The 21,759-nt window shown below is 40.8% G+C and overlaps 1 protein-coding gene and 1 long non-coding RNA gene across 2 annotated transcripts in view; one reads left to right on the top strand and one right to left on the bottom strand.

Moving 5' to 3' along the window:
• The window catches only part of LOC135181104 (uncharacterized), an 80,246-nt gene extending 62,849 nt beyond the window's left edge, over window positions 1-17,397 (bottom strand). Inside the window, exon 1 of the long non-coding RNA XR_010304725.1 lies at window positions 17,362-17,397. This is a non-coding gene — a long non-coding RNA (uncharacterized LOC135181104). The remainder of the gene's footprint in view (window positions 1-17,361) is intronic.
• TRPA1 (transient receptor potential cation channel subfamily A member 1) overlaps window positions 11,047-21,759 on the top strand; it is a 39,327-nt gene continuing 28,614 nt past the window's right edge. Inside the window, exons 1-8 of the mRNA XM_064153984.1 lie at window positions 11,047-11,181; window positions 13,223-13,385; window positions 14,547-14,722; window positions 16,390-16,497; window positions 18,039-18,147; window positions 18,474-18,619; window positions 19,998-20,134; window positions 21,272-21,320. Of these exons, the coding sequence (XP_064010054.1) occupies window positions 11,062-11,181; window positions 13,223-13,385; window positions 14,547-14,722; window positions 16,390-16,497; window positions 18,039-18,147; window positions 18,474-18,619; window positions 19,998-20,134; window positions 21,272-21,320 (1,008 nt within the window). The 5' untranslated portion in view covers window positions 11,047-11,061. The remainder of the gene's footprint in view (window positions 11,182-13,222; window positions 13,386-14,546; window positions 14,723-16,389; window positions 16,498-18,038; window positions 18,148-18,473; window positions 18,620-19,997; window positions 20,135-21,271; window positions 21,321-21,759) is intronic.

Below are 21,759 nucleotides of genomic sequence, written 5' to 3'. Positions count from 1 at the left end.
ATGAGATTCCCTGTACCCCCAGTTTTCTTTGTTCCTTGACAGAAATGTTCAAGATCAGGCTGAATAAGACTCTGAGCAACCTGATCTAGTTGAAGATGTGCCTGCTCCCTTCAAGTAGAGTTGGACTGGATGAGCTGTAAAGGTCCTTTCCAACACAAACCACTCTATGAATCGATCACTCTAAGAGTCTTTGGAAAACTGTAATGTCAAACACATGACTACTTCTCAGGGTATCAGAGCTCTTTAGTCCCACTGAAATTAAGTCTTCATGTACACCTGTTGAAGGTGCTGTTACTTGCATAGCAACAGGTTTTGATATCCAGAAAACAAACCCTACAAACTGCTTATTTGGAAATGGCACAAGCACACTCCAAGAAGCTATTACGAATTTTGGGAAGTAGATGAATGAATATTTTGATGCCAAATCTGACAAAATCAAGGCTACCAAGGGTGACTACCATTGTCCTTTTTGAAGTACTGTAGAAGGATACACACCATAGTGAGGGAAGAGTAGCTTAAAACAGAAGACAAATGTTAACCAAGAGGAAATACTCATCCCTAACTCCGGAATAAATTCAATTTGGAAATTACAGAAACATTCTCAAATATGAAAACAGAAAGACCTTGGAAAAGCCTTTTAGCAGGAGTAATAAGGATATGAAAGGTAAATGGCATAAAGGTGGAATTTGTTTGACTGATGAATAACATGGTGTGACCTCTTAGGTTATCAGATGACTAAATTTAGGGAAAACCCACACAAAAAGTCACAGTAATTTGATGTTTTTATTGAAGTTGGTTTCCTGGTTGCAAAACACTATTAAATATCCACAAAATTCCAATGAAGCAGAGCACTGTGTTGTCAAGATATCTGCTGTTACAACAGTCTGCAAACACAGCACATTTCATGGTTCAAGCACTATGTGACAGTCCTGAGAACAACTCAAAGAACACTATTAAGTCCACAAAGTATATCAAAACCAATCTTCTTCAGGTTCTGTATTTTTTGAAGACAAGCATGCTTTTTGTACCTTGGTTTTGACTTGAGAGAGGTACAAATGAGTATAAAGATGATCATAGCACACTGGAGCCTTGCTTCCTTCGGGAATTTAGAGCCCATTGGAATGGGCTGCCCAGGGAGGTGGTGGAGGCACCATCCCTGGAGGTGCTCAAGAAAAGACTGGATGAGGCACTTAGTGCCATGATCTGGTTGACTGGATAGGGCTGCTGATAGGTTGGACTGGATGATCTTGGAGTTCTCTTCCAACCTGACTGATTCTATGATTCAATGCACTAAGTGCCTCGTCAAGTCTTTTCTTGAAGACCTCCAGGGCTGGTGCCTCCACCACCTCCCTGGGCAGCCCATTCCAATGGCAAATCACTCTCTCTGTGAAGAACTTCCTCCTAACATCCAGCCTAGCCTTCCCCCGGCACAACTTGAGACTGTGTCCTCTTTACTGAGACAAAGACTTCATGTTCACAAAGCCAGATGAATAGAATTATGTGGTGATGCTAGACAACTTGTGTAAGGAGAAGTGTCTAGCATTGCTTGACATGAAGTTAGAAAGCTGTTCTTCATTGGTCTTCTTATGTCACTAAGCTCATGCACAGAGCTGGTGTGGATGAGTTATGACGCTTGGTGGGTTTCAGCAGCCTGGGGAAAGATGAGATGCAGAATCAGAAACTCCATCTTTGTCAAACGTCAATTTAGGAGACTATCAAAATGTATTTATCTAATAATAAATTGTGATGAATTTAGATAAAATTTACATTTACAGTAAGTATTTTATTTGAAGTATTTTGGAGTTCTCCAGATTTTGTATGATCAAAGTAACTGGAAAAAACCCACCCATGGAAACATGGCTCAGAAGCAAAACTCAAATCTCTTGTTGGACAATCAGTAAATCTCTAAAGCAAGAAGATGAAATCACATAAAACTTAAGCTTGTGATAGTACTTGGAGTATATGAGCTACTTTCCCCAGACTGCACAATTATGTATTCTGGCATACATGGTAAGACAATTTGATTGCTACACACTAGCATGAGGAAAAACTGTTCTGTACCCAAATGCCTCCACAGAAACTATACCAGCATCAGAGAATTGCATAGTTGAACTTTCAGTCTAAAGCAAATGGGGCCAAAAGTAATTTGAGAATTAGTTCAAACCAACTGAGCAATTTTGTGGCAGTTTGAAAGCCTAGTGCAGAAAACAAAGTCTGATTTGTATTTCCAAAGAAAACCCATGCAACTCCAATGCTGCCCCGTATTGCATTAGGTATTGATCACAGACCTCCACTTTTTACATGGCAATTCTGATTTTTGAAACATTTATTAGTAAAGTGAAGCTTAGTGGACAGTATTCCTCTTTGCTGATGTTTAGATGTTCCATTAAAAGCAATTAGTTGGCTACAAATAGGTAAACAAGAACCCTCCAGTGACTACCTAACAAAACTGAAACTACTCTAAGATATTGCATTAGGAAAAAAAAAAGAACAGCTTCTGGTGTGGCAGGTACATTTACAGCCAGAAATTAAAATGGATGGGGCTGGAGCAGACATGCTAAAAAAAAAAAGGCAAGCAAGCTTCAAGCATGACCTGATGAATATGGATGCTCCTCCCATGAACAATACAATCTACCTCTTTTAAAGAAGCACTTGTCTACAGCTTGACCCAGCAGATGACACAACTGGTGGCTTCATACGTCACAAGAACTTACCAATATAAGCCTCAAATAAGGACTCCCAGAGTCATATCTTTGCGTTCTTTATATATGTGTTGCTTCAGAGAGAAGTCATCTGCAAACTTCTTGAATGGTAAGCATAATTCAGTTTTTCTGTAGCTCAGATTCTGTCCCTCAATTGTTTTGTTGGGCCTATTTGTGGTGTTCTTTTAGCAAGAGTTCTGTGTTAAAAAGAGCAACGTAGACTATTTAGAATCCATATTTAGGTGTAAATTTTGCCTCATTTCAGCTAATTGAAGTGCTGCATGGCACATGCCTCAGTGAGTTTAAATAAAAGATACTTTTTCCAAGCATGAAAACGTAATATACAAATAATATGGCATCCTTTCATGCTCAGTATGGCTTTACATTTCTTTATTGGCAAAACTTTTGCACAATTTAGTTCTTCCTTTGTCCATCAGACATTGCTTATTTTCCCCAGCAGACCCATACAAAAATACACAAATTCACAAAGCCAGATGAATAGAATTATGTGGTCATGCTAGACAACTTATGTAAGGAGAAGTGTCTAGCATTGCTTGACATGAAGTTAGAAAGCTGTTCTTCATTGGTCTTCTTATGTCACTAAGTATTGTGCCTGTCTTATTGGTAGATATTAACTCTAATGTTTGCAAAACTGAAAACTTTAATTAATGTTGCTTAGACTGCAAATGATTATTAATACTGAAGGGCTGGTCATACTTTCAAATCTACTAAATATGAAATAGAAAATGTATTTCAAACAAATACCTGTATCTATTCCACCTAAGAAGCATGCAGAATTTAGTGTTTGAGTGACTATGGCATCATCATCCATCCCTGGAGGTGTTCAGGAAAAGACTGGATGAGGCACTTAGTGCCATGCTCTAGTTGACTGGATAGGGCTGGGGCGTTGGTTGGACTGGATGAGCTTGGAGGTCTCTTCCAACCTGATTAATTCTATATTCTATGGAATTCTATATTCTAGCACTTTCTCTTCCTTGCTTAGAAACTGGCATGGCTGAGAGAGTTAATGCAGCTTTCATCTATGCCTTATTTTCACTATTATCTCTCTAGAGCTAGCTAAAAAGAGGTAGTAATTAGGTTAGTATTGGCCTCTTTTCCCAAGTAATTAGCAACAGGACAAGAGGAAATGGAGGTGTTTAAGAGGAGGCTGGATGAGGCACTTAGTGCCATGGGTAGTTAATTAGAAGGGTTAGGTGATAGGTTGGACTCGATGATCTTAAAGGTCTTTTCCAACCTGGTTAATTCTGTGATTACCAAGCTTTTGTTAGGACACAAAAGTCCAGGACTTAGGGAAAGCAAGTCAAGAACTGTAAAGTCTTAAAGACTCTCCAAAATACACAACAGTGTGCTTAAATATTTCAGTAGGATGCTTTGGCCTTTTTTTTATTTCTTAAATATTATTTGTTTAACTTGCCTATTTTCAACCAGGTATTTCATAAGTGTAAGCATCATTTTTGTTCAATTATATGTGTGACCATTTCCCAAGATGTTTTCTTTCATTTTAAAGTAGAAAACATACACAGTTCATTTGTACTGTGTAACAGACACTTTACTAACGTCAACTTTTAACAAGTCTTTTTTTCCCCCCCCAAACTAATAGAAATGTAGTTTAATATAGCAAATGTACTGAAATTGTGAAGCAGGACAATTGCACAGGCAATTAATTGAGAAAAAAACAATAGAAGTGATACAGATATTTTGCAACAGAAATTACTGATATATGAAAGAAGTCAAAACACGAAATGTAGTCTGATATAGAAAAAGGCAGTTGCATCCTATTTTGTAAGATTGAAATTTTGATGCAGTTATACCCATCTGTTACAATTCCTATGAAGCATTTATTGAAGACTTCCAGTGTTGGCTGCATCTGCAATACAGATCCAATTATTTAGTCCCAGTTACTTACACAAGAGGTTCAGGTTAACCACGGAAAGGTAGGATCCCTGTCTCTCTTACGTGCTAGAAATGTGCTCTCGAAGTGCTTGTATGTAAGAGTACTAGAGTTAAAAAGTCAGAGAAAACAGAGTTTGAGAGTCCTAGTTCAAAAATGGAAGTATAGTCAGCAGATGCTAAGAGGAAGACAGACTTTGGTTGGATGATATGTACAGAGAAAAAATAATGCCAGAGAAAGGGAGGTGGATTAATCAGCTTTGAAATCTAAACAGAAGTCAAAGGAGAACAGGCAAGAGAAAATATATAAAGGATAGAGATGTTGTAATAAAAATAAGTTTGAAATGCCAGCATGAAGACAGTTGGAAAAAATGTGCACTACTGCAGTACAGAGCAGAAACTCTTCTATTCATTCTATTTTACCATGCTGGAGATTATCACCTTTCATTTTCTGTGCCTGCAAACTGGTGAGAGCAAAGTACCCATGAGATCTTTGCAGCACTAAGTCCTTAGAACAAATTTCAGCATGAAAAAAAAATTGGTTATTCTGGCTGAGTGGTGAGATGCATATTATGGTCTCTGAGGAAAACAGAATCTGATTTCAGGTCCCTCATGAAAGTGCTGACATGCATTACTCCATGTTTTCACCTGTTTTCCTGATCCTAAAATCTAGTTCATTTTATTCTGTTAAATTGGATTCCCCACCTTGCTCCCCTTCCAGGTTGAAACTTCCTATTCCTTTCTGATCTCAAGCAGTTTTTGCTATGAACAATTTTTGACCTAGTAGTTAATTTTCTACAAACAAAGACACATGGCTGGATTCACACTCATCTAGTAATTTGTAACAACTTTCCATCACTATTTTAATCCCTTACTGATCACATTTCTTTTGAAATTTATCTTAACACTATATCTAAGTGTATCATGCAACCCATGAGAAAGGAAGGCTGTAAGACAGTGAACTTAAAATTTACTGCGTGTTTTAATTAGGTAATATGAATGCATGGAAGCATTCCACAGAATGAAAGCAGTTAATGTAGTTGCAATAAGGAACCATTCCCACTTATTTTACCTTTACATGGTAAATTCAATCTTATTCCTAAATGTTATAATGGATTACTAGGACACATTCTAGCAGGTTTTCCTTCCTACAGTCATTGTTCAGAACTTCCATCTTTAACGACATTTAGCCATGTCAATAAACACCAGTGAGGCTAAACTGTACCTCTGAAAGGACAGAAGTCACCTCTAGCTTTTCAGAGAGAGTAGAAGTTGTGTGATGAAGACATCTTTATAGAGGACAAGTCTTGCTGGATAGCATACCCACAGTGGAAAAGGGTTTCTAAGTAGGCTGCTTAATGAATGGAAAAACATTGCAGTGAGGGTGCTGTTCCCCAAGAGGTACACAGCAGCATATATACTGTGTAGGAGAAACCTGTGGATTCATGTTAGGACAGCAATGTAAAATGCACAGCTGGTGAGGAAAGACCAAGTAGCACAAAGAAATAATATTTTTGGAATGTATTATTGGTCATAAAGCAAATGCATGCATTAGATTGCAGGTAGGATTTAAGCTTCTAAAATCTAGGTGTATCTTGCCTAAAACAAACCCTTACCTAACTCTTAAACATCCTAAGGCACCTATTATCTTCAGCCAGATCTAGCCGAAGATGTCCCTGCTCATTGCAGGGGTGGTTGGACTAGGTGACCAGTAAAGCACCTTCCAATCAAAACCACTCTATGTACTACATTACTAGGATTCCCTAGTATTTTGGAGTTGGTACAACTGGACATATATCTTCACAGCATGCATAAGTGAAATAAACTTGTCCATAATTGAAAGAGTTCTCAGCCACTGCAATAGTCTCCCTAGAGAGGTAGTTGAAGCCACATTCATGAAGGTGTTTAAAGGAGGCAGAGATGTGGTGCTGAGAGACATGATTTAGCACCAGCCTTGGTAGAGTTAGAGAATGGTTGGATTGGACAATCTTAAAGGTCTTTTCTAACCAAACTACTCCATGATTCTATAAGCAGCATAATGTACAACTACCACACCTCAGTTTGGATTGGACTTTATGAACCCCAAATTTTCTGAAGCCTGATAATTCAGCTTTTCCTAGACTCCATAATCAGTAGAGTCCAGGATCGAGGTCCCTGCTTCACAGCTAGTTGCTGGGTTTCATTAGTGGTAACTGAATGAAAGCCACGAAAGCAGTTCTGGAGGCAGGAACAAGTAGGCAAGTTTTCCACTGTGGTGGGGAACCAGACTTCAGCACTTTGACCCTGATAGTCTCTGGCTGTACAGTGGCACAGCTTCAAGAGTAGGAGGAGAGAGTATCACTACCAGAAAGCAAGCTGCCATTTGGTGTTCATGATTGCTTTTATTAAGACACAGACACTCTTTAGTTTGAGTGAGGCATATGATGACTTGTTCAAACAGTAGTTTGCAAGAGATGGCATAGCTCCCAGCTTCACAGGAGAATTACTGTCTAAAAGAGATACCTAAGTCACCCCTCACTCTACACACTTCACTTTCAAGCATCCAACTCTAACAGCAACAGCAATTGCATTCAGTTTGCTGCCATACACCTAAGATTCACCTTATATACTTGAAAGCTTTTGTCTATAACTTATCTTGAAGCCAGAAGCTGCTGCTATTAACTGCTGGGCTGCACCGGACACCTTGGAAAGTATCCTTACCAATGGAGTTTTATCTCCCTTGCTTACTACAGATGATATTAATCACAACATATAGTTAATACTCACCTTCAAAGCAGAGATTGTACACTATAGGCCTGTATTTAAATGTCTTCTTTTCCAAAACACTAAGATCAGGACTCAAAATCTGTAAGATATTATTTCCATATAGAAGTCTCTGTAGTGTAGTGGAATGAATTGTTTTCTAAATGATCCTTCTTTAAAAATGAACCATGTAATAAACCCATGGATAACTTAAATCCTTCTAATTAAGCACAGCAGCACATTCCTTACTACAGCAAAACCTCAAAAAGAAAGAATGTAATGAAAATCCATTAGACAGAAGTGTGAAATGTGACTGAAATTCACCTTGCTGGTTTAAAAGAGACAGTAGATTTCCCTCCATGCCAAGTACAAGCACGTTTGGGAAAACTTAGGTGTTCATTCTTGTGCAGGCAGCAGCTTGGATTAATTTCTGAATGACTTCAATAAATATCTGAGGAAGCATTATGAATTAATTTGGCTTACTGAATGAGGCTGATAACACAAAAGCCTAACTATCATTTTGGTCATCATAACACCCATAACACCATCACCAAAATGAATCACTTCTGAAGCAAAAATCACACAGCACATCCTTTTTGTCATTAATATTTGCTTAAATTTACCATCCCTAGGCCTGTAAAATTAACAAAATTGCAGTACTGAGTTACCAAGGCTACAGGACCGGAAAGATGCATATTTATTGTAGGTACAACCCCATTATTAAACAATCTTTTTTAATGAAATGCTGCTCCATGATTGCCTTTAGTGATTTTCACTTGAACTAATGGATCCACTATTCTACCATTAGTAAGACCATATTTGACATAAAATGGTATAAAAGCATTTTGATCCACTCTTGGGAAAACAGCTGGAAGAAAGGTTTCTCTATGACTACTTATCTAAATTAGTTCCTTATGTCAAATCATTACACAGAAATAAAAGCTATGGTCAGCCCACTTAAAATTCCATTTGATTCCTCCCGGGAATGGAAAACTTTTGCATTGTTTTTCATGCTCTGAACATTATTCTGAGCATTTACTAGAAGACTGAAAGCTAACAGTCATTTTAAAAGAAGGGGGCAATGCTATGAGAGTGGAGAAAGTAAGTTAAACTACAGCTGTTCAGGGATCACGACTTTGCAGTCAGAGTGAAGTGGAAGAACAAGTTTAGGGGGTTTTAAGGAAAAAATGTAATAGATTTATTAATTCTTAACAACATTTCAGTGACAACTCTGCTTCCAGCAATGATTCCTGCAGAAAACAGACCTTTTAAAGTTTGGGATTTTGGGGGAGTTGTTTTGGCTTGTTTACAATATCTAGACTGTTATTTTTGCAGTTTAATTTGTCATAAAGAGTACTACAGGCGACAGAAAAGCCAAAGCCAAACAGCAAATCCAAAGCAATTTCACCATGAGAAGATGAACAATCTCACCAACTGGGGCTGTTGCTAATTTAAGTACCTGAAAAAAGGTTCAGAAATACAGGTGGCTTCTCCAGTGACAAAGCCAAGCTGCTTAACTAAAACCTCTGCAGGCACTAATGGGTAGCATTCTTGACTACAGCTTTCTTGTTACAGCATAAACGACCCTGTGAGTTTTTTGGTGAAAGTTAATGACAATGTAACACTAAAAATGTACTTTAATGCACTGCTGTTGAACATCTGTGGTACCTATGGCAGAATGTGGGCCAAAGTAGTTTCTTTTGATCCATACGTTAATATTGCCTGATGATAAATAGGATAAAAGCTCTACCTGCAACCATTTAAACTCAGTCAACCTTAAGACCACCTGTGAGACAGGGTCTTATGATCTTAAGAGTACCAGGTTAAGCCTGTGTAACTTAAGCAACTTACTATAAATTATTCTGGAGTTGCAGAAGCAGGACTAACAATACAGCACCTTTAGAGAGCAGCACAGAGGTACAAATGCTGTCAATGATACGTAGATGTCAAAAAAGTTCTTCAGTAGGATCCCTCTTCAGAATCTTTCAATAAAATGCAACTGTCACAGGACAGACAGGAAGGATATCCTGAACCTAGCTAAGATTAAAAACTACAGCATAGGAATACATCTCTGAAAAGCAGGAGGGGTGATAAGGAATCCTCAAAGACAGTGCTGGAATCGGCGGTGCAAAGATACTCTAGTGAGCTGGAAGGTTCTACTGAACTCAGAATGACTGAAAATGCAGATGGTGACAGACTGTGAAAGATTCTGCAAGATCAAATGACACAGTAATTAAATGTCAAATAAAATTCAATAAATACTGAGTGCAGAGATGAAACATTATCCTACTCACACGAGTATAGCACAAGTGCTATTTATACTGACTCCATTCAGAAAAGGGAGTGTGGTGGAGCAGCAAACATTCTCGAGAAACTTAGCCCAGAGGCAGTAAAAACCAACCAACCACCCACCTACCTTTGCAAGCATTTAGGAGAGGAACGAAGGGGAAGAAAGGCAAGTTTTGCTATTGTATTTCAAAAGGAACATGGAAAAGGTGCAGAGTAGCAGGATGAGGATGTAAAATGTCACGCTTCAGAAGGAAAATCATATGAAACAAGCCCCTTCAGGGAGCAAAGAGCTAGAAAAACTTGTGAAATGATGAGCTCTAACAGATCGAAAAAGAAAACACCTCTCCATTTCTCAAAATAAGAGCACTAGGGAGCACTAAGTGAAGCTAGTGGTAAAACCTCGTTTTTCACTAACACATAATGAAATTAGGGCACTTAGCACCAGCGGATGTTGTAGCATGGATGGTACAAAAGGAGTTCAGCAAGGGCATAAGCCATGTCATGGAGAATTGAAAGCAGGCAGCTATTAAAGGGGCTGGACGGGACACCTGGTTGTGGCAGTCCTTAAGCAGTTTGTTGCCCTAAACCATTAAGCACAAAGACAGAAAGCCATCCCGCATGCCTCTCATGGCTTTTCCCAAGCTTTTGCCCCAGCTGCGGGCGGGCTGACCTTTGGTAAGGCTGTGCTTATCACATGGAGTAAACTGCTCGTTCTGGGAGTTACAAACACTTCCGTTAAGGACCCAGTAATTAGGACTCCAAGTTGTCAGAGATTAACGTGGTGAAACACTTAGTGCTGCTTCTCTTTGTACTTTTCCTCTAGCTATCCGGCGCTGCTCCAAGTTTGCCGGTAAAACAAACTCTACAGAGAAAAGCTGCGAACACGGAGCAGATGACGGGAAGCTGATCGCAGAAGGCTCCGTAGCCCAAAAACCTGCAAGGTTGCTGCGCATCGCCCTGGCCCCGCAGACCCCGAGCCAGGACCGCGCTGCTCCAGGGGTTGCGCCAGGGGCTTGCTCAGGACGCGGCTCGCTCCACGCCGCCTTTCTCTGTTATTCCACCTTTGGCACATCGCATCTCCGCGCACAGGTACACATCTCCAAAGACCTCTGCGCTGCCCGATAATCATGAATTTCAAAGCCCACCTTCCCCACAGCCCAGGGGGCCGCCGAGCCCCGTCCCGACAGCCACACGCCCAGCGCTGTTTGGGCAGCCGCCCCTGAGCGACTGGCACTTGGCACCCTGGGAGCCATCCGGAACCTGCCCTCAGCCCGGCGGGGCGCGGCCGGGCCGGCTCTCTCCGCCCCGCTGCGGCGGCGGGACGCGGAGCGGGCTCGCTCCCGCCCTCACTCGCTCTCTCACCTCGCAGGTCTCCGGAGCGGGCGCGGGGGACGCCGCTGGCGGGCGGGCGGGCGCCATGAAGCGCTCGCTGCTGCGGCTTTGCCAGTCGCGGGAGAAGGCGGCTGCCTCCAGCTCCTACCAGGGCGTCGCCTGCGAGGCGGATGCCGCCTCCGTCGCCTCGCAAGATGTCTTCAAGGTGCGTGCAAGGGGGCGCGGGGGGAGTGGCGGTCCCGGGTGCTGGGTGGCGGCGCAGCCAGGGGAGACAGCCCGCGGCAGCAGGCTGCTTCAGGCACCGAGACCGGCGTGGGATGAAGCGATTACCGCGATGGGTGCTCTTCTGAGGGCTCTGGGATGAGAGGATGTGAAGACGGAGGGCGAGGTGAGAGAGGGTGCGGTAGAGCTCTGGAGGCAGCTGTGCGGCCTTGACAGCGGTTACGTCCCAGAGACCCTTTCCTGCGAATGATCCCTGCCCCTTGCTCGTCGGCGGAGCCGCGAGGGGAAGGAGGTCTGCCCGAGGGGCAGGAGGGCACAGCGGTGACAGGTGAGTGCCGCGGGGATCAGCCCCGTCCCTCGGGCACGGCTCACCAGAAAGAGTCCACCTCTCTGGGAGGTCCAAGGTCATGATGCGGATAGAGTTCCATCCAGCAAAAACGTCCCAAAAGGAAAGTTTAGAAGCACAGGAACTCTTACGACAAACGAAAGGGAAAGAAGAAAAAAGCACAATCTACAAAGAAAATGCTGCCAGGAAGGATGTAACCTGTCCCTTTTGCGTAAAGAGTAGGACGAGAAGTGATGCGTTTATAATTGCATCTGTGAAGATGCAGACCAAGCATTAACGAAGCCTCCTTTAAGGGTAAGAATTAAACCAAGGGAGAGGTGGCTTGCAAAAGATCCACCTTGGGTAACTGGAGATCTTCAAGCACAGGCTAAACCAATGCGACAGTTTGAAGAGGTCTAATTTCCAGCCTCGTTTTCTGCATGCTAGCTGTAGTCCTTGTCAGTCTGCTGGGTGAGCTGCCACTACCGAGCTGGTCAAACGAGAAGACAAAGGAGCTGCTGCTGGTGTGAACCAACAGAAATATAGGGAAGCACCTAACTGATACCTTCCTTAACTATAGTACTGCTGAAACTTTAGCACTGGCTGTAGAGCATTACTTCTGTAGGCAGAAACTATCATCGTGCCACATTTAGGCTGCATTTTGTCTTATAAAAATTTCCAGTGTAGAGAGTGCCAAAATATGGTCTAAATCAATAAATATTTGAAATTCGTTACAATTAAAGCTAGGATATTAGAAAGAACAGAGGATATGGGGCTCTAGACAAAGCTTTTCTTACATAGCTTTGATGTTTGATAAATGCATAGATTTATATATGTAATTGACCTATTTTGGTGATACTTGAGTCATCCTAAATACCTTACCTGAACAAAGCCATCTGATTAGTTTCTTTCTGTTTGCATTTGTGAAGCAGATGCTACCCTTGTGTCTGCAGATTCATAAGACTGATGTTACAGATGTATTTGCCCCCATTCACATGAGTAACCTTTCTATACAGGTATGGGTTTTGAAACACTCTTAACAAAACTGTTTGGAGAGCACCACAAAGTAAGAAACAGCAGGGTTGCAAAGCACAGTACTAGACAAATGTAAAGGTGTCAGTGGGGTGAGCTGTCAGAGGGTATTCTGCTGTATTAGGCTGTGAAGATGCTGGGGTTTTTCAGACTGAGATAGCCCATGGCATGCTCTTAGGATACTGCTGCATTGGAAGAGATCTGTTGCTCTGACAAAGAGCACCACAAAAGCCCCAACAGTTGAATGTGGAAGCTCAGGACATAGTATCAGTTTCTGCAGAAAGTTCTAGAAAATGGATTTTTGAAGATTATTAAATTTTCCACTGTTGAATTCATTTGACATGAACACAGCTGGAAAGAGTATAAAACAATTAAGTGATTGTTTCCTGTTTGAGACTGTGTGATGGGAAGATCTTGAGCTGACAACAGAAGATAGAATAATGTGTTCAAGACAATTTCTGGGTTTAAGTTTGCACTGTTTCTCATCTGGACCTGATTTTGCAATCAGTTAAATCAACTTCTTGACTCAACCTGAGCAGAATTTGGGTACTTCTGTATGAAATCAAACAGTCAGGAAAGTGGTAACACGCTCACAGTATGTCCTAGCATTGCTAGCATCTGGCCTATTAGGAGAAAGAAGGAATGAAAGTATTTGTATCCAAAATAGGTGATTTCAGATGGAAGTGCCTGTAGGCTACGGAGTTTCATTAAGAAGAATCGTTGTGGGCTGTCCAAAGTGGATGAATTAAATGCCACCCCACTGCATCACGCTGCAGAAGGAGGTCAAATAGAACTAATGCAGCTGATCATAGACGATTCTTCATGTGAAGGTAACACATTTTATGAACTATTTTATTTATCAGAATGAAATAGTTAAACAGTCAAAATGTCTGTTAGCTAGATGAATAAAAACTGGAATCTCTTATCTGCATTTATAGATTGAAACTTAATTAAAACTGTCAGCCACAGTTTGCAGTGTCTCAGGTGTGGTTTGGGTTGCTCTTGTGATGTTAGGGCTGTTCTCTCTCTAATAGGACATCAGCATCTCTTATTTTGTTTGGAACTCAGTCTTCTGATAGGAAAACTGCTGTTAAGTACTGTAGGCATGACTTTTTGCCTCGTGTTATACTTATGACACTTGAAGTGCAGAATTGGTTTTCTTACACTTGGCATTCAAGTTGTCACCCCACTTCAACTTACTAATGGGGAAGGATGAGCATGTGACAGGCCATCCAAAGAAACCTGGGGAAGAAATGGTCACTAGGAAAAAGTGAGGCCTTGAGTAGTGGAAAACTCTAAGAGGTGTTGTATGGTAGTTATTAATGAGCCTGGTGAACTACCTCGGACTCCACTGACAGATTGGAGGGTAGTTATGAAGCACACAACAGCCCTGAAAAGCTCATTTTTTCACCTGCTGCTGACTAATTTCAGATTATTCTGTCTGAAATGTATGAGTTTTCTTTTCAATGTGAAATTTGTCTTAACAATAGCAAAAAAAAATGTTTGAAATGTTAAAGTTCAAAGTGTGTGTAGAAGTGATCCTTTTATAACTGGCATGAATTGATTTACTTCTGGGCTCTTAAATTAGAACAGATAATGGCCTTTAATCTTCTTACTTTTGCAAACACTTATTTATCATCTCTTATTTTAGCTATTCATTCTGTGCAGCCTGTCAAACAGTATCTGGGAAGTCAAATAAAACAGGGAAGAGACAAGGAATGAGGGAAATCAAATAACTCTAAGAGGCAGACAGAAGGTAGATTATGAGGGGCACAAAACAGACTGATGTCTCTAATCAACACCATGCATTCAGCATGATATCTATTCAATTTAACATGACACTACTTGACATGCAGTCTTCCTCTTCAAAGAAATGCAACACACCTAAACCTCTACTGAAGACATTTTTCCACCTTTTAGTACAATCAGAACATTTGATGGTTAACTTTGCTTCTGGTTTTGTTTGTTTTGTTGTCTCTCCTTCAACCTAGTATTAAATGTGATGGATTCATCTGGAAATACCCCACTGCACTGGGCCACAAAGAAGAATCAGATTGAAAGTGTTAGACTGCTTCTAAGCAGAGGAGCCAACCCAAACATTCTCAACTCCAATATGATGGCACCTCTGCATATGGCCGTGCAGTCCCTGCATAATGAAATTGTTAAGGTAAGTCTAAAGTCCACTTAAATACAGAGGCTTGATAAGTAGCTTGGCTGCAGCTGCCTGCAGAGTGCCAAGACCTTGTTTATATATGATGTATCTCCTCATGCTTTTGTTTAGTGAGCAGGACATGGAGCATGCCACACTTATAAAAGTTGTGTGTGTCATCTTAGCAGAGCAAGTACAAAATAACTCACTGCTTTAGAGAAATACTGCTGTTTGTGCTATTATGGTAGTCACTACATTTTCACAGAGAACTCTTGCAGATTTTGCCAAACACAAGGAATTCTAAAAGATTAACTTCACATAGGCATGTGGTATTTCAAATGTGCATGGCATTTTTCCCCCCTACAACTTTATACAAGTTTTAAAGCTTTCTTGAAATTAGGAGGGATTTTAAAGGAAAAAAAATCACTCAGAAAACAGTTCCTAAAACCAAACAATTTAACCATAATTTGAATATCAGCAGAGCTAACTATTCAATTTAAAACAAACAAAAAACCCCACAAAAATAGATCATAAAGAAATTACTAAGGTTTTTTTGAGCCTTGTAAAACAGCAGCTACATCATTTATCCTCACTTGTCCAAGTGTAACAAGAATGCTTTCTTGAACTTGCCACAGAACTGCAATCTCAGTACTACATCATTCGTCTTTTTACCTTTGCCTCTTTCTAGCTCATCCAAGCAAAAGAAAGAAAAATATATTCCTGTATTCAAGTCTCAAAATCCTTTAGAATCTTTCAGTGTTAAAATACGTCACTGTCCTCCTCACATTTTTTTTTTCCACAAAGAAATCTGTGTTTACTATGACTTTTTTTTTAATGGGTTTCCTATTTATATCTGGGTTGGGCTTAGTTTAGAGCTCTGCTCTTGCCTACTTGTGTGCTCTCGTTTATTCCCCACTCTGTTGTTTACTCAAGCTAATTCTGCTTTGGTTTCTGTTGTCAAATTGCCTGAGAGTGACTAAGATGTGCTAATTCCTCCAGTGCAGGGAAAAAAAATTGAATTACTGTAAAACAATTAAATGTTTAGAGAGAGGAATAAATATGCAGTGCAGTCATTATCATTTCCAGCTCCTTTGCTTCTCAGAAAGAGCTGGAACCAGTCATAGAGGTGACTATGATGGTCATAGAAGGTGATGCTGGTGTGCTGCTAATAGTGTTCACTGGTAACATAGGGACTGAAGCAGAGATTTAGGATTGGAAGTGTCCCTGCTTACATCAAATCTCATCTCCCCTGACCATAGCTGACTAATACATGTCCAGAGAAGCAGGATCTGCAACATTGGCACTTCTCAACAGAACACTACAAGACGTTCTGACAAGCTTCATCTGGAAGTCCCCATCTGCAATTTGCTACAGAAAGTATTTTTCCTAGCATTGGGGAAACTCCTGAATAAAACTTTAGGATGCTCTGCAGCTGTGTGTAGTGTTTACCTTAACATTACTCAGCTGTCTGCTGTAAAGAGCTTTGTCTGTCCTCATCCCCACTTATCACCTGCTGCTTTTTGCATGCTCCTGCATTTTGTTGCTCCTTTGCCTATGGATTGCGAGCTGCTAGCATGCAGAAAGAGCAAGTCACAGGAGCTGTGTGGATGATAACCAAGAAAAGCAACGGGACTTTGTTGTTATGTTTGGCTTATGGCTGACCAGATGGTTTCTTTTACATTTAGATTTTAGTCCAGCATAGCAGTACTGATGTTAATTTGGAAGGTGAAGCAGGGAACACACCTATAATCGTAGCATGCTACAAGGATAATCCTGAAGCACTGACAATCCTGGTAGGTAGAATGAATTATCCATCCATTAATGTGGTTTAATTTACCTTGATGCAGTGTTATTCTGTTCCTGTGTTTTGTCTTTGTGGAATGCAGAAAAGTGAATCATGCACTTGAATACTGAGTTACTTTGCACAGGTTACTAAGAAACTTTTAAGTGCCTTTATAAATTATTATAATTTAAGTGCATTTATAAATTATTATAATTTTTAAAGAAAAATTATAACTGATTTTGAAGGTGGAGAGAGCTCAAAATGAAGCACATGTATCATAAAACCATAGAATTGTTTCAGTTGGAAAAAAGCTCTAAGATTGAAGCCATTAAACCACATCCCAAGATGCCCTGTCCACACATTTCTTGAACACCTCCAGGGGTGGTGACTCTACTACCTGTGCCAATGCCTGACCACTCTTGCAGCAGTGAAATTTTACTTAATATGCAACCTAAACCTCCCCCAGCGCAATTTCAGACCATTTCCTCTTGTTCTATCACCTGATAAGATGAACTCCAACCTCACTCCAGCCTCCTTTCAGGGAGTTGTAGGGGGCATTATAAAGCATCCTGTCAGCCTCCTCTGAACTAAACAACCCCAGTTCCCTCAGCCACTCCTCACCAGACCAACCTTCCAACCTCTATGTTCTGTGATTCTGTGATCATAAGTGAGCAGGAAGAAGCAACTAAACATAGAGGAGCTCAGCCTAAGTAGGCCCAGCCAGCACCCACAAGTGATGTTAAAATGACCAGCAATTCTCTAGAGATGTTAGAATGAGCATCAATTCTCTAGCCTAACAAACCGGGGGGCCACCAGGCCCCCCGGCCTTTTGATCCCCTCCACCATTCACCCAGTGCACACCATGGGCACTCACCGGTGATGCCAGGAGGAGGATCCCTCTGCCCAGTTGGGCAAGCTTAGGGCTTCTGCCTTTCCTGGGGCTGATTATAAAGGGGAGTGGGCAGGCAGCGCAAAGTGGACACACCTGGGGTGGGAGGAGACTCCAAGAGCACCCAGGTGCTCTGGGTTTGGGGGAAAAAAGGGGAAAATGCAGTGTGGGCAAATATAGTGGAAAAGGGGAGGTGGTGCTGAAAGAAGGGAGATGGAGAGGAAAAGGATTGGAGATGAAAAGAGGAAGATGGGAGAAAACAAAGCAGATAGAGAGGAAAAGAGGAAGAAGGGGGAAAGAGGAGATGGAGAGGAAAGGAGGAAGATGGGGGAGAAGTGGGATTAAAAAAGCCCTAAAACTGAACTGTGGGGGAAAAGAAAAAGCTGATCCTGCTCTGGTAGGGGGCTTGGAAACGATGATCTTTCAAGGTCCCTTCCAGCCCCTAACATTCTGTGATTCTGCAGACCCTTCACCGACTTTGTTGCCCTTCTCTGGACATGCTCCAGCATTTCAAAGTCTTTCCTGTTGTGAGAGGCCATGCATATAGATGCATGGATACAACATGCAAAAGGTGTTTGTGTATAAACTGTGCAACTACCTGGGGACTCCATCTGTAGTGGTTTATGTATGTCACTAAGCTATACCTAGACTTTCTTTTTCAGATTGAAAACGGGGGCAAAATATGTAAACCAAACAAAACAGGATGTATGCCTATCCATGCAGCTGCATTTTCAGGTGCAAAAACATGTATGGAAATACTTCTGAAGAAAGGTAAATCTGTTGTTCTTACACAGTCAGTAGGATTTATTATTCCCAATGTACTGCTTTAACTCCCAAAGAGTGAAAACAAGCGCTTGTAACGGTGACTGAAGAAGTTAATACAATTCTTCCTGTGGGCAGTTTGTGCTTGTAACTTTTGTTGAATTGCAGCAGCCTCTGAACTGCTTTCCTAAATGTGCATCACTGTTGTTTAGTGATAGATGTGAAAGGTTTGTGTTTTGATGGGGGAGAATGTTAATCTGTAGTTAATATACTTGTTTTGAACACCTTTATATCTCACTGTTGCTTAAAAACTTCCACTGATTTTCGTCTTTCAGGTGAAGAATTGGGTCACTCTGCTAAAACTCACATCAATTTTACCAATAATGGAAAGTGCAGCCCACTTCATTTGGCAGTTCAGAGTGGGGACCTTGAAATGATTAAAATGTGCATTGAATTTGGAGCTCAAATTGATCTAAAACAGGTAAACCTCAGAGAGGAGTGAAATACAATTTTTGTAACACCTGAGTATCTCTAACTCTTTGGCATCAAACAAAAAAGAAAAGATGAACAGATATTCATTATTCATTGTCTCTTCCAATTGTCTCTTCCAGTTCAAATTTGGCAAAATGGCAGGTTTCTTTCCACAAGTTTCTTTCCACAAGAAGGTTTTGAGGATTAAAACTTTTAATGGATTCGAGTTCATTTAGGCAGACCCCAGAATTAAAATCAGTCCTCAGCTACTAAATAAAACAGCATCCCCTCTGGCTCAGAAAGTCCCTGAGTCATAAAAAAATGGGAGAGAACTCTGGAGAATGCTGTGGCCTTCTTCACAGACTCTTTTCTATGCAATGTGCTATTGTCCTTCTCCAGAAATGAGATCTTCAGTCTGACCCTGTCTACATTCTTATTTATCCTCAGCCTCACCATGATGTTTTCAGTGTCTCCTTTCAAGCAAGCACAAATTGGTGATACTGTGGCTGCTGCTGTGGTGCTGTTGGTGTCAGGGTCTGTGCCTGGTGTCATGATAAATAAACAGTTCTGAAAATGCCTTTAGTTAGTCAAATAGCTTGCAAGCTTTACATCAACTCACAAGAGCAAAGAGAAACGTGCCTTAGCCTTCTTTCTTTAGTTTGATTCTTCAGACACACAGCTGCTCCTCTTGTGATGGGTTAGGCTGCTTTGAGAACGTTTAGAGCTCTGTGAAAAGCCTATTCCAATGCATTCACTGAAATACTCTAACAAGGAGAAAGTCAAACCTCCCAGGCATGTTTCAAAGCTCAGTTGTCCCATCTGGTTAAACAAGACCCTCTTTGGGCAAACATTATGCTAATAATGTCTTTATTGCTTAATAATTTTAAGACTGTCTAGCTTAAAATGGTTTAATAACATATTAGACCAAGTGATTTTTAACCTGCAGAAAAATTTTATTGAAGAAGTAAAGATTCCATTTAAGAAAGTCAAAACCATTTTAAAATGATGCCTTTTCTATATTGTATACATTTGTTTGTTTAACTGGTACTGGTCTGCCTATAGGTTTCAGTGGGTTTTGCTTCCTTCATGTCTTCTATGCTCTGTGTGTCTGCTTATAAAATTCAACTCAAAAAGGTTGTTTAGAGTGTACTATCTTAGAGGCTTGGCATAGAATAGTAAAAAGCTTTGTAATAACTGTTCAAAGTAATCTCCAACCTTTTCTAGTCTTTAAGATCTCTCTAGAATTCACTAATTTAGTTAAAGACTGAAGTTTCATTACCACTATAGAAATTTAGGCGTTAGAAATCCTGGGTTAGAACAGTAGTGTGTAGTGTGGAGAGCTGAGGGTTAGGTTATTTAAATGTTGTTTTGTTTTTTCTCATCTGTAGAATGAAAAATGCACAGCACTTCATTTTGCTGCCACTCAAGGAGCAACTGAGATTGTAAAGTTAATGATGTCATCCTATGCTGGTGAGGAATCCATTATTGATGCTGCTGATGGGAATAAAGAAACATTGCTTCACAGGTAGGAGGCTGCGTTGCCAGACTTCACTCTAAGTTATGACCCATGATATTAGTTTCTCTCATCATTCAGCTATATTTTCTATACTATCTTGTGGAACATCTTGCATAGGTTGGAGCTTCTCCACAGGGGTTGGTTTAGGGCAGAGTAGTTTAGTCAGAATGTTAAAGATTTTGGTGCCAATATCAAAAACAATTCCAATTGCCTCGAAATTGTATCAAGGAGTGGTCTTGTACTGAGAATTTAATGAAGTAGTGGGTGAGCAAGTTAATGGAATTGTTAGCAGCTTCTGATGTTCTGCAACAAATGCTCTCACCTAATGGGGTTATATTCTCCAGAAAATTAATGAAAAATGGCTTAAACAGATTAAACCCCCTCAACTTCTTTCTTTCCTTCCCCCCAAGAATTGTAACTTCTGAGCTACAGCTACCTGAAGGGAGGCTGTAGCCAGGTGGGGGTTGGTCTCTTCTCCCAGGCAACCAGAAACAGAACAAGGGGACACAGTCTCAAGTTGTGCCAGGGGAGGTCTAGACTGGATGTTAGGAGGAAGTTGTTGGCAGAGAGAGTGATTGGCATTGGAATGGGCTGCCCAGGGAGGTGGTGGAGTTGCTGTCCGTGGAGGTGTTCAAGAAAATACTGGATGAGGCACTTAGTGCCGTGGTCTAGTTGATTGTCCAGGGCTGGGTGCTGGGTTGGACTGGCTGATCTTAGAGTTCTCTTCCAACCTGGTTGATTCTATGATTCTACAATCAGTTGTTGGTACACTTCCCTGTGGCTGCAAAGTTGCAGATGACATTTGTGTGGGACAGCAAAAAAATCTGACAGACTGATTTGTTAAAAATCAATGCTGAAGTGCCTGTTGACCTACCAGTGAGGTCTTCATTTCTCACAGTGATTTTTTTCAAAGTATTAACTTAGTTTAGAAGCAAAAATTCAGGGCAAAAAAAATCAAAATCAGAGAATGGTTTGGGTTGGAAGGGACCTCCAAAGGTCATCTAGTCCAACGAATTATGAATAAAATTATGTAATACAACTATTTTCTGTCTTCTTCTTTTACATCAAATGTAGAAAGTGCCTCTCTTGGGCTTGAAGCTTCATGGTCTTTCTAATGTTACTCTATTTTTGTCTTTTTCTCCCCAGGACAGCATTGTTTGATCATTATGAGCTGGCAGAGTATTTGATTTCAATGGTAAATATTTAATCAAGCAACATGTTTACAGAGATTATTGCTATCTATCACTAGAGACCTGCATAAAGAAATTCATAAAGGTGAATGTATAGGTTATTTAGATAGATAGATTTCATAATGCATAGCTGACAGTTACACTACATGATGGCAGTTATGGCTCCACAACACCCACAGTTACACAGGATCCAAAGCTTCAGTTTTGTTTCTACTTTCCTTACTCAGAAAGTTTTCATGAACATTATTCACCAAAGAGGACTAACTGCTTCAGTCATCACCTCCTTTAGGATGTAAAACATGAAATGACTGCTAAACAGGCATTGAATTTCATCTGCTCTTTCCAGAAAGAAATAATTTCTTTGAACTATGCCCATATGATTGTTCCGGGATCACATAGCCACATGCTCAAGGCTGTGCATCACCTAGAAACATCTTTTGCTTT

Source organism: Pogoniulus pusillus, chromosome 14 (genome assembly GCF_015220805.1).
Source record: "Pogoniulus pusillus isolate bPogPus1 chromosome 14, bPogPus1.pri, whole genome shotgun sequence".
NCBI lineage: Eukaryota > Metazoa > Chordata > Aves > Piciformes > Lybiidae > Pogoniulus > Pogoniulus pusillus.
Note: the sequence above shows the minus strand (reverse complement) of the source record. Positions and strands in the feature narration are given on the sequence as shown.